Source organism: Nansenia antarctica, assembly GCF_963989245.1.
Source record: "Nansenia antarctica genome assembly, chromosome: 6".
Taxonomy (NCBI): domain Eukaryota; kingdom Metazoa; phylum Chordata; class Actinopteri; order Argentiniformes; family Microstomatidae; genus Nansenia; species Nansenia antarctica.
The window spans coordinates 57,730,301-57,741,893 of record NC_137676.1 but is presented as its reverse complement, the minus strand read 5'-3'; the positions used below and the strand labels follow the sequence as shown (position 1 = coordinate 57,741,893).

At 44.2% G+C, this 11,593-nt stretch overlaps 1 protein-coding gene across 1 annotated transcript; it reads left to right on the top strand.

The window, feature by feature from the left end:
• Positions 1-3,695: 3,695 nt before the first annotated feature.
• Positions 3,696-10,361, top strand: LOC308160734 (equilibrative nucleobase transporter 1-like; the record flags this gene model as incomplete). Its single annotated transcript, XM_080534676.1, has 12 exons — positions 3,696-3,858; positions 4,001-4,130; positions 5,545-5,591; positions 5,925-6,001; positions 6,917-7,009; positions 7,216-7,355; positions 7,473-7,609; positions 7,760-7,903; positions 7,996-8,103; positions 8,317-8,503; positions 8,771-8,894; positions 9,119-10,361. The coding sequence occupies 12 exons, from the start codon at positions 3,696-3,698 to the stop codon at positions 9,275-9,277; spliced, it is 1,509 nt and encodes a 502-aa protein (XP_080390802.1). The 3' UTR covers positions 9,278-10,361.
• Between the last annotated feature and the right edge of the window lie 1,232 nt (positions 10,362-11,593).

Below are 11,593 nucleotides of genomic sequence, written 5' to 3'. Positions count from 1 at the left end.
CAGGGGTCCGCGACCCCTAGGTGGTCCGCAGAGGTACTGCAGGGGGTCCGCCAATTTTTGTCATAATAATTGACAATTATTCACCAAATTGACAATTTTTCACCAAAATAATTTGTGAGAATTAAAAAATATAACAAAAATGATATTGAGTAAAGTACAAGCATTAATAGGCAATAATACACTACTTTTGACAAAAACTATTTACAAAATAAATGATTCCCATGATGCAGAGTCTAACATAACGTTAGCAAAAAACAAACAAAAAAAAACTGTCTAGCAAGCTAGGTGTTGGTTAAAATGGTGCAGTTCGGTCTTTGTTGTGAAATTAACGTTAATCAATAACGGGAAATTATATATTTTTTATCAATCATAAACACATATAGGCTAATAACCCAGCATATAAATAATAAGGTGGAATAAAAGGTGAATTAAGTCAATATAAAAGTTATTATAGGCCACATTAAATATATATATATATATATATATATATATATATATATATATATATACATATGGGGGTCCCTGTTCTGTTTGTCTCGCGTCCAAGGGGTCCTTGGGCTGAAAAAGGTTGAAGACCCCTGGACTAGAGGATATGTTGTGGCAACCAGCCACAGGCTTTAGCCCCAGCGAGCGTATTTAAGAAACGAACGTAGGTCAGGGGAATAAACGGTTAACTTAGATAGGCCTACGTCTTCTTCTAAAACCATAAGACTCAGGGGTTTATAATTCAACTAAGGTTATTCATATTTGGGGTATTTGGTGGTTAGGTGGGGTAGAAGGGTAGCCTGGGGTGGCTCTGCCGGGGGTTGGTCGGCTTGTGTCCTTTATCCCAGCCTCCGCATCGCTCTCCAGCTCCAAATCCACCGGGCCCAGACGATTAACCGTGGTCTGGGTTGCGCAGACAGCGTTTTGTGTTCGACGGGCTCTTCAGTCAACGCACCTTCGTTGCAGTACTGGAGAGGGCCTTCAGCTGGACTTCAACGGGGCTATTTCCAGCTCCATTCACATCTAATCACCGTAGCGCTTGCAGCGCGCCTTGGAGAATGTATTTGGAAATGTGGAACTTTACGCACGCTGATAAAAGGTATCTATCTCCAATGGGGTGTCATCTACTCTACAATTGTTCTGTCAAAGACATGTCGCAATCCGAACTGCCTCTGGTTATGGGTGCATTTTCTTAAATTGATTTGCTGTGCGGTGAATGGTTTTAAGGTGCTTCTTTGGTGAGGGGGCCAGTTGCAGTGGGCCTGGGGAGCGTCGTGTCCTTACCTCGCGTTGTGTTATGAATGTTATCTCATCCTATTTCCTAACACTTGTGTGGTGGTGTGTTCTGTGCTCTGGTGGCTGTGGCGCAGGAGATATAGCCAGCGTCTAATGATCGCAATGTCGGCAGATCGGTGGTTTGAACCCTGACTGGCCACATGTCGAGGTGTCCTTGGGCACGACACTGAACCCCAATTTGCTCCCAATGAGCAGTCCGGCGCCTTGCATGGTAGCTTGCTGCCATTGGTTTGTGAATGGGTGAATGAGAGGCCATTGTAAAGCGCTTTGGAAGCCCTATATAAGTCAGTCAATTTACCAAAATACTGGAGAGAAACACCACATAATAATGAAAATTATACCAATATACCGTAAAATAAGACCAAACATGGCTGTATGCCCAACTCATTGAAACATTCAAACGTTATAATAAGAAAACGGGGTAGTGTATCGGTTTAAACGCCGTTAGGAAGCCTAGGTGCTCTTTCATTTGTGACACAAAGGCCCCAGGACACCTGTGGAGCAGCTCCAGCTGGGTCAGGCAGGTAATTTGACTCCAAAGTATGGACATTGATAAGTGTGCAAACATATGTACACATCATATGTGGTCACGAGTGCAACCAACGATTGTCCTCATTGTTCCGAGTACACAAATCAGTCTTGTCTCGAAACCCCTCTACACATCCACTGCTGGTATCATAATATCATTAACAAACTGGGACTCTACTGAACGATAACAGCCTAAACTGTCTGTAGAGAATAATCTATAACATTTTATTTGTTTGTTTTTTAATGTAAATTTTTTACGGAACCTGTTCAATATAGGCTACTCTCAGAGTCACAGTGGTGCACCTGTAGAAGTGTGTGAGGATCTGGCTGTCCAAATAGGGCTACAATGTAACCTTAACGTTAGCTGGCTAGACAACATAGGCCTAACTCTATGTTTGTTGGCCGGCATTGTAAATAATAATTTTGTTCTTAATTGTCTCGCCTGGTAAAATAAACGTTAAAACAAACAACAACAAAAAATACACTACTAACAGCTACAGTGTTGGTAGGTGTGTAATATAAAGAAGAAAATAAATAAACACTGTTATTAGAGTGATATAAAAGCCGAGGTTAGGGATCTATATGATATCATCTATCATATCTATCATTTACCATTTACCATGACTTGTAATAGATACAGAAGTATACAGTATTATTAAATCCTCATTTGATTCATTCTATTTTACCTTTCTTGCAAGCACAGACGGAATCATTTTTTCCACAGTGATAATTACATTGGAGTTAGTTTATCAATATTACATATGCTTTGCTATTAACAACATATAGCTAAAAGTCTCTGCTAAACCTTTGTGTGGAAACTGATATTATTCTAATTGCTGTACACATGTCTTAGCCAAACCATCACATGGAAACTGCCATTACTTGGTGTACTTTCCTAAAACCCTTGGGTCAAAAAGTTAAAGACCAGTGTGGGGAGCATGGCGCGTTCTGGCCTGCAGAGGGAGCCAAACTGTTGTTGGAAGGGGGTGACGAGCTGATTGCGGACAGGTGTCAGTGATCAGAGAGAGAGAGAGAGAGAGAGAGAGAGAAGTAGGGTGTTGCATGTTGCATGATCTTGAACAAGAGAGTACATTACTAGGACTGCAACAACTTAGGGAGTCTTGAAAGGACACAGAGGACCACATACAATCTCCTTTATAGAGCCAAAGACTGAAGTCTCCACACATAACTCAACCGGTAATGCTAATGTACAGAATTTATCTTGCTTGCTTTTATGTCAAAAGTATTTAGCTTAACGTAAGCATAGCGCAGTGCTATGGAACAGTGGTTCAGGAGTAGAGCTTTCTCTGTGTGTGTGTGTGTGTGTGTGTGTGTTTGAACCCTTGTGGTAACATGCCAGACGTAGTGAATAGAAACTGCTTTGTTAATATCGGCTGTGCCAAAGGTGGACTAAACATAACTGCCTCCATTTCTTCCCTGTCTCTCTCCCTCTCTCTATCTATATCTCTTCCCTTTATCTCTCTATCTGTCTCTCTCTCTCTCTCCCTCTCCCCTGTCTCTCTTTCCCTCCCATTTACTCTCTCTCCTTCTATCCCCCTACTCTCTCTCTCCCTCTCTCCCCTTACTCTCTCTCTCTCTCCCCTTACTCTTTCTCTCCTTCTCCTCGTCATTAATTCAACTTCAACTACACTTTTAATGAGTGAGATGTCTCAGTGCCAGTATTTCTTTCAGTACAGTATTTTGGCACACGTCTGCCATCATCTCCTCTTACTCGCCCAAAATACTCCAGTGTCTAAAAGGGTACAGATGGTAGAGCTGGACACAGAGAGAGCCACTACTGAACCTCACCATTCTGACCAGCCAGTGATTTCCCTGGGAGAAACCAGGAAGCGGAAAGCATGCTGGGATGTGTCAGTGGGACGAACATGCGTCACAGGCTGACCCTAGTCTCCGGGTTCGTGGAGAGTTTGTGTTTCTCCGGGATCGCGTACGGTTGGGCATCGCTAGTGTTCATCCTCAAGGCCGACGGCTACTTTGGTGACTTCTGTGTCGATGTGGTCGGGCTCAACACCACCGTGCATGACACAGGTGAGAGGGAACTTAGAGGAGGCATATGTTCATATGTAAATGTATTGGATGTAATACACAATTCACACACAGAAACATGTGCAGACACACACACACACACACACTCTCTCTCTCATTCACTCACACACTAACTTTCTCTCAGACTGCAGTGGTCAGGATGCACAGTTCTCCCTGGTCTTCATCGTGGCTTTCTTCTTCATGAACATCATCAGGTTTCCTCTGGGGCTCCTATTCGACCACTTTGGTACCATGGTGACAAGACTGCTGACAATGTGAGTTCACATGATGACACGTGACACACCCAAACGTATTTGACTAATAGTCAAATAATATCCGTAACCAAATGACAAATCATTCACTTACCAAGGACAAACTGTATACTTACTTACTGTATACTTTTTTTAATTTTTATTAGTTTTTCAGATTTGATCCCTTTTTCACCCAATTTGGTATCCAATTGAACCCAACCTAGCATCCAATTATCCCCTGCGTAGGATCCGCCGCACGACCCCGTGGCCGGCAGCCCCAGAGGAGATCGCCAGGCAGACTAGCTGTCTGGCTCCTCGAGCCCAACACCGTTATTCCGGCACCCCGGGGGCGGTGTTGCGCGACGGATCCTTGTCCGGAAATAGTCCTATACCGCCCTCGGGAGCGGCCGCTCAATATGCCGCTCCCTGTGTGTGCCCCGGCCATATCCGGGTCTGGCGAGACCGGGATTCGATCCCAGTCCCTGGTGGGCAGCTTGCACTAGTGGCTAGTGCTTAGACCGCTACGCCACCGCGGGGCATTACTTACTGTATACTTAACTTCCATATGACAAATTGTACACTTACCACTTGACTAACAGTACACTAGATAGATAGATAGGTAGATCTAAGAACTATCTAATGTGCACAAAAGGCCTATTTCTCTCAAATGTGTTTAAATATGTGTTAGTGAGCACTTCTCCTTTGCTGAGATAATCCATCCACCTGACAGGTGTGGCATGTCAAGATGCTGATTTCACAGGTATGCATTTTCTTTTCTTTTTTGGGGGCGGGGGCATTCCTGCAGTCAGCATGACAATTGCATACTCCCTCAAAACATGCAACATCTGTGGCATTGTGCTGTGTGATAAAACTGCACATTTTAGAGTAGCCTTTTATTGTGACCAATAAAAAAAGGCACACCTGTGCAATAATCATGCTGTCTAGTCAGCATCTTGCATCACCTGTCAGGTGGATGGATTATCTCGGCAAAGGAGAAGTGTTCACTATTATTTGTGCTCACTACTATTTGTGAACAACATTTTAGAGAAATAGGCCTTTTGTGCACAAAGAAAAAGTCTTAGATATTTGATTTCAACTCATGAAAAATTGGAGCAGAAACAAAATTGGAGCAAAAACAAAAGTGTCACGTTTATATTTTTGTTCAGTGTATAATATGTTACGGTACATGTGGGAATACGGTACATGTGGGAAAACTAGGGTTAGGGTTAGGTGCTACGTCGACTTGTATCCTGGCATGTCTAACCCTAATCCTAACCCTAACCCTAACCGTAGCACCCTAGCACCTAACCCTAACCCTAGTTTTCCCACATGTACCGTAACATATATATGGCAAACTCACTCTGTTGCGTAGCAGGGCCATGGTATAGTTGCACCGTGTGTGAGGGATATGTCCTAATAGGAGCTTGTTTTTCTACAGATCTCTGTACACCAGTGGGACACTGTTGATCGCCCTGTTGAGAGCAGGTGATTTATTTACCGAATTCGGTCAGAGGTTTTCCCTTTCCTCGAGTGACAGCATTGTATCAACAATTATCTGTAACATTGCTTATAATGAAGCAGTTTGTCTTATGATGACACATATGGAATTAGAAGCAGGCCATAGTCCATTTGTGTAGTAACACAAACTGCTCCATAATTCAACATTTTCTTCTGCTATATAACATAACATTTGGTAGCACACTCACTCTTTCTCTATCTCTCTCCGTCTTACACACACACACACACACACACACACACACACACACACACACACACACACACACACACACACACACACACACACACACACATACTCAGACCTGTCAGCTTTGCTGTTTCCTGCTGTGTCGTGCCTGATGACGTCTGGAATGATGTTCTACACCACCAATGCTCAGGTAAATGAAACCCTTACAGGCCCAGAACCTCACATAATCCAACAAACATCTAGTCGTCTATTCACCTTTTTTCTAAAACTTGTACTTGTATGCCAGTGCTGGTACTTTTGACCTCTAATATTGCTTTCAAAGTCAGTCAATTTTATTTGTCATGTGCATATCGTACAGGTACAATGTACAGTGAAATGTTACTGCCGGCTCCTAAGATGTGCTACAATTCAATTTACAAATTACACGAGCAGGTTTCAACTCACACAAAATCACACTCAAATCACACAGAAAAACAAAGGATATGTACAGTAGGTTGGAGGGGGGGGGTGGGTGGGTATGCACAGATTATATTTTTGTTGTCACACCACTTCTCGTTTACCACGAAGCAAACACCACCTCCCATCTCCTTCGTGGACTCCTCAAAAGTCCCGTCGGAGCGATGTACAGAGAGACACTCCGCTGGCTTGACGGCATGATCCTCTCTGGACGGACCAAGCCATGTCCCTGTGAGCAGAAGGATGCCGCAGCTCCTCACGTCGCGCCCGCATGTGAATCGCAGGCGAAGGTCCTCCACCCTCCCGATGCCCAGTGACTGGACACCGGCAAGCAGGATACTCACTGTTCTGCCTCTTATTTTTTCTTCCTGTGACTTACCAGATGCACAGCATCCTTACCTAGCATTGGTCGAAGTGCTGCCTCTAAGCATAAATACAGTAGGCATAGAGCATTGCACTAACAACACTAAGGTTGTGGGTTCGATTCACACTGGCTAAATGGCATATTTTGTGTACTAATGTACTAATGACATCAACGTGATCTTATGAAACAAGAAAGAGCTTCTCCATACGTCAACAAGCCTAGCTGAGTCCTCACATCGCTGTATATGGTACACTCTTTAAGGAGTCCTCTATATATTTTGTTTAGGTTGGGAACCTCTTTTACTCCCATCGCACCACAGTCATAACCGCCTACGTAGGGGCCTTCGACTCCTCTGCAGCAGTCTTCCTCATCGTCAAGGTAACGCACATTCCGAGTGATGTAGAGAAGCAGTGATGATCTGCTTCATCTAATCTAACATCTGCCTTCCCTGCTGTCTTCTTCATAAACATAGCAGATGCTAAATAAAAACAAATTCAAACGAGTCAATATTAACTCATTTAATTGTTGACTGTTGGAATAACCTAACCTGCTGTGCCTGTTCTCTCTCTCCTGTCTCTCTGAAGCTGCTCCATGAACAAGGCGTCTCCCTCCGCTCCTCTTTCCTCGCTCTCTCTGCCTGTAGCATCCTCCACCTCTTCCGGACTTTCTTCCTCATGCCCAAGGGTCACATCCCCTACCCGCTACCAGAGGGATACACTTACGGGTCAGAAGTACTACAGCTCCCATCATGCACCACAACAGATTCACAATCACCATGGTGACGGTGGTGAAAAGCCGTTTCTGCTGAAATGCGTCTCTGACGCTGAGTTCTTTGCGACAGGGTGAGCTGCCGTCGACAGCCAAAGAAGGGAAGAAATGAGGGAGCGGAGAAAGGAGAGGAGAATAGTAAATATCAGAAGAATGCAGAGGCCTCCATGCAGGGTGAATTACTACATCCAAGACCTGAACCTGGGGAAGGTGAGAATACTTGCCTTTCTCAGAGGCAGATACTGAGATACTTTTTCAAACAGAGTCAAGTCATGCATAAGTCCACACAAGCAGATGAACAATCTCCAAACTAAACACAAAACAACTCCTCCCCCCCCCCCCTCTCGCTCACTCTCTCAGTGGCCAGTTTTAGGAGCTGCGTCCTGTCCTGGTTGTTCCTGTGGCACTTTGTGTGGGTCGCCGTCATGCAGTTTTGTCACTTACTCTTCATCGCCACGGTGAACCCGATGCTCAACCGGCTGGCCTACAGAGACCAGTCCCTGGGTAAGATACACGCCTCTCTTTCTTCCGCAGTGTAATTATGAACTGTTACTGTACTAAACATCTCTCTCTCTCTCTCTCTCTCTCTCTCTCAGTGAGTCAGTACACCAATGCCTTTGCCTTATCCCATCTGTGTGGGGTTCTCTGTGCTCCCTGGAATGGCCTCATCATAGACAGACACAAGGGGAAACCCCTGGCACCAGGTGAGTTAGAAAATGACTGGTAGAAGTGTGGACATTACTTGTAGGTCAAAGATACTTATACTAAACGCATGCCTTTAATGTACATGTTACAGCCGCAATGCAGCACAACAGAGGTACGGCTGTATTGATTCAGGAGAAGCAAGTAGTTCTAAGATGTTTAGATCGCTCAGCCTCACTCTCACCTCACTCCTGATTTGTATTTTCTTTCCAAAGGAGAGACAATGCAAGAAGCAGACCTGCACTCCACCTCGCTCTCCCTCTTCCTCACCTCCCTCCAGTGCTTCTTCTTTGCCGTCTGTTTCTCCACTCCTCTCCTCCCTCTCCAGTATGTCACCTTCGTCCTGCAGGCCGTCAACAACTGCTTCATGTATGGAGGGCACCAAGCCTTCGTCAGCATTGCGTACGTTCACTATGTGTGTGTGTGTGTGTGTGTGTTTGAGAGAGTGTATGACCCTCTGTGTCCCTGAATGTGTGCATGTGTATGCGTGCGTGTTCAACGTGCGAAAAACTGCAAATGTTTGGTAGTTATCCGGCTTACAACAACATTAGCAACACCTAACCAGAAAGTACCCTAACCCCACTACCTACCACCATAGTTGACTCACTACCTACCACCATAGTTGACTAAACTCAGCTGTCTGTCTCCCCTCCTCTCGTCTCTCCCCAGGTTCCCCAGCTGCCATTTTGGGAAGTTGTCTGGTCTGATTACATCACTGTCTGCCATGATGCTGCTGCTTCAGTTCCCTGTCTTATACCTGATCGAGGAGTACCTTCATGGGGATCCTCTCTACGTATGTCCTCCTCTGTCTTTATCTAACATAGACAATATGTTTCGTTGTCTCTTTCTATGACATAAAGAGAAATACTGGCGGTAAATGAAGCGGAAATCCAGTACTTTGCCAAGTCAAGTCGCCCAGTGAAGCCTTTCGGCATAAACCAAACCAAACTAGTCCTTCAAATCTGCACTTATGCCAACAGAACACTTGTGTGATATTTCCCCCTCCTCTATCTCCAGGTGAATGTGGGTGTAACCCTCCTCAGCTTCCTCACCTTCATCCACCCACTCCATGTTTTCCTCCACTGCAGGCGACTGGCCAATCAGAGGAGGACTGAACTGGATATGACAAACAAACGGTTAATGGACATATCCAAAGTGCTGACACCCGAGGAGTAGGTTTTCCTTAAGCACAGACCTCAGATCAGACTGCCTATGCCCCCAGCCCTAGCCTTGTCCAGGTTGGGGGATGAGGACAATATGAACCTGTATTAGTTTGGGGGAGTCAAACTGTGAACTTACTTCATGTACTTTACTGGAATCAGCAAGATAATGTGGAAGAAAATGCTGTTACTGTCGAAAAGTATGTTAGGTAAGTACTGTATAAGAACTAGCCAGGAATATACAGACCACTCAAATACCTTTATTTCCATGCAAAGAGAGAAATGTTCTAACCAACTGTATTAGAGTATGAAAATCAGATCCTTGGTAAGTCTCTCAAACAAATTCCCTGAAATTGTGATTATTCCGAATGTGTTGGGCATGAGGAGAGGATTTTGAGTGTCAGAGCTATAGATTAATGTCTTGCCAACGGTTAACTACTGAAAATACTCCAAAAGCCAAAAGTGTTTTGAAGTATGATTTCATCAGGTGGTTTGAATGCTTCTCAATGCAAATCTATGTGCATCCTTGAAAGTGCTGCGCAATCCACTTGTGTGCTTACGGTAAATTACTTGGGACGTCACATTGCATTGTTATTATAGTAGCCGACTAGCCGGGGGAGAATTTGGTGCTTTAAACCAGGCAGAAGTTTTCCCGGGTACAATGCTGGAATCAGTGATATTTCAGACTCAGCTGTCCTCCATCATGGAGGCACTCGCCACAACTGCCGTTGCTGAAATAACCAAACTGGTGGACAACTATTCTGCTGTTCTACGTTTGGAACTATCGCGATGGCGCTTCAACAAGATGACAACAGTGGCGCTGTGTTGCGCGAACGGTAATGTGCTTTGATACCCTCGGTGGGGACCGGTCCCGCATATGTACGGGATAAGTGTCCTAGGACACTACATAGAGGCGAGATTAGAAAGCCCAGCTATGTAACTTTTAGACTAGAGGATATGTTGTGGCAACCAGCCACAGGCTTTAGCCCCAGCGAGCGTATTTAAGAAACGAACGTAGGTCAGGGGAATAAAGTAAACGGTTAACTTAGATAGGCCTACGTCTTCTTCTAAAACCTTAAGACTCAGGGGTTTATAATTCAACTTAGGTTATTCATATTTGGGGTATTTGGGGGTTAGGTGGGGTAGAAGGGTAGCCTGGGGTGGCTCTGCCGGGGGTTGGTCGGCTGTTGTGTGTTTTTAAATTGAAATAGTTGTTTTTAAATTTGTTTAAATTTTTTGTTTTTACCTATTTCTATTTGTGGTGCGAAATTGTGTGTTTTTTTAAAAATTGAAATACCTGTTTTTATATTGTTTAAAATGTGTTGTTTTTTACCTATTGTATTTGTGCTTGCTGCTTCCTATTGTGAAGCAGTTTAAGTGCTATTCAAATAAAGTTATTATTATTATTACCTCGTGTTGTCTTATGAATGTTCTCATCCTGAATCTAATAAAGTTAATTGCTATTTCCTAACACTTGTGTGGTGGTGTGTTCTGTCCTCTGGTGGCTGTGGCGCAGGAGATATAGCCAGCGTCTAATAATCGCAATGTCGGCAGATCGGCGGTTCGAACTGTGCATGGCCACATGTCGAGGTGTCCTTGGGCACGACACTGAACCCCAATTTGCTCCCAATGAGCAGTCCGGCGCCTTGCATGGTAGCTTGCTGCCATTGGTTTGTGAATGGGTGAATGAGAGGCCATTGTAAAGCGCTTTGGAAGCCCTATATAAGTCAAAACACCACATAATAATGAAAATGATACCAATATACCGTAAAATAAGACCAAACATGGCTGTATGCCCAACTCATTGAAACATTCAAACGTTATAATAAGAAAACGGGGTAGTGTATCGGTTTAAACGCCGTTAGGAAGCCTAGGTGCTCTTTCATTTGTGACACAAAGGCCCCAGGACACCTGTGGAGCAGCTCCAGCTGGGTCAGGCAGGTAATTTGACTCCAAAGTATGGACATTGATAAGTGTGCAAACATATGTACACATCATAGGTGGTCACGAGTGCAACCAACGATTGTCCTCATTGTTCCGAGTACACAAATCAGTCTTGTCTCGAAACCCCTCTACACATCCACTGCTGGTATCATAATATCATTAACAAACTGAATGAATGAATGAATGGTCTTTATTGTCATTGCTATAGTACAGGTACCAAACAACGAAATTTGGGAGGGATGGCTCCCCTGGTGCTAGGAAAGAAAAAAAAACTAAAAAAACAAGAAGGGAAAGGAGCTGGTTTACATAAATAAAGGCTATGTACACTATCCACTATACTATACTATACTGTACAGATAAAACGACTAGGGTTGTCATATTGCACATA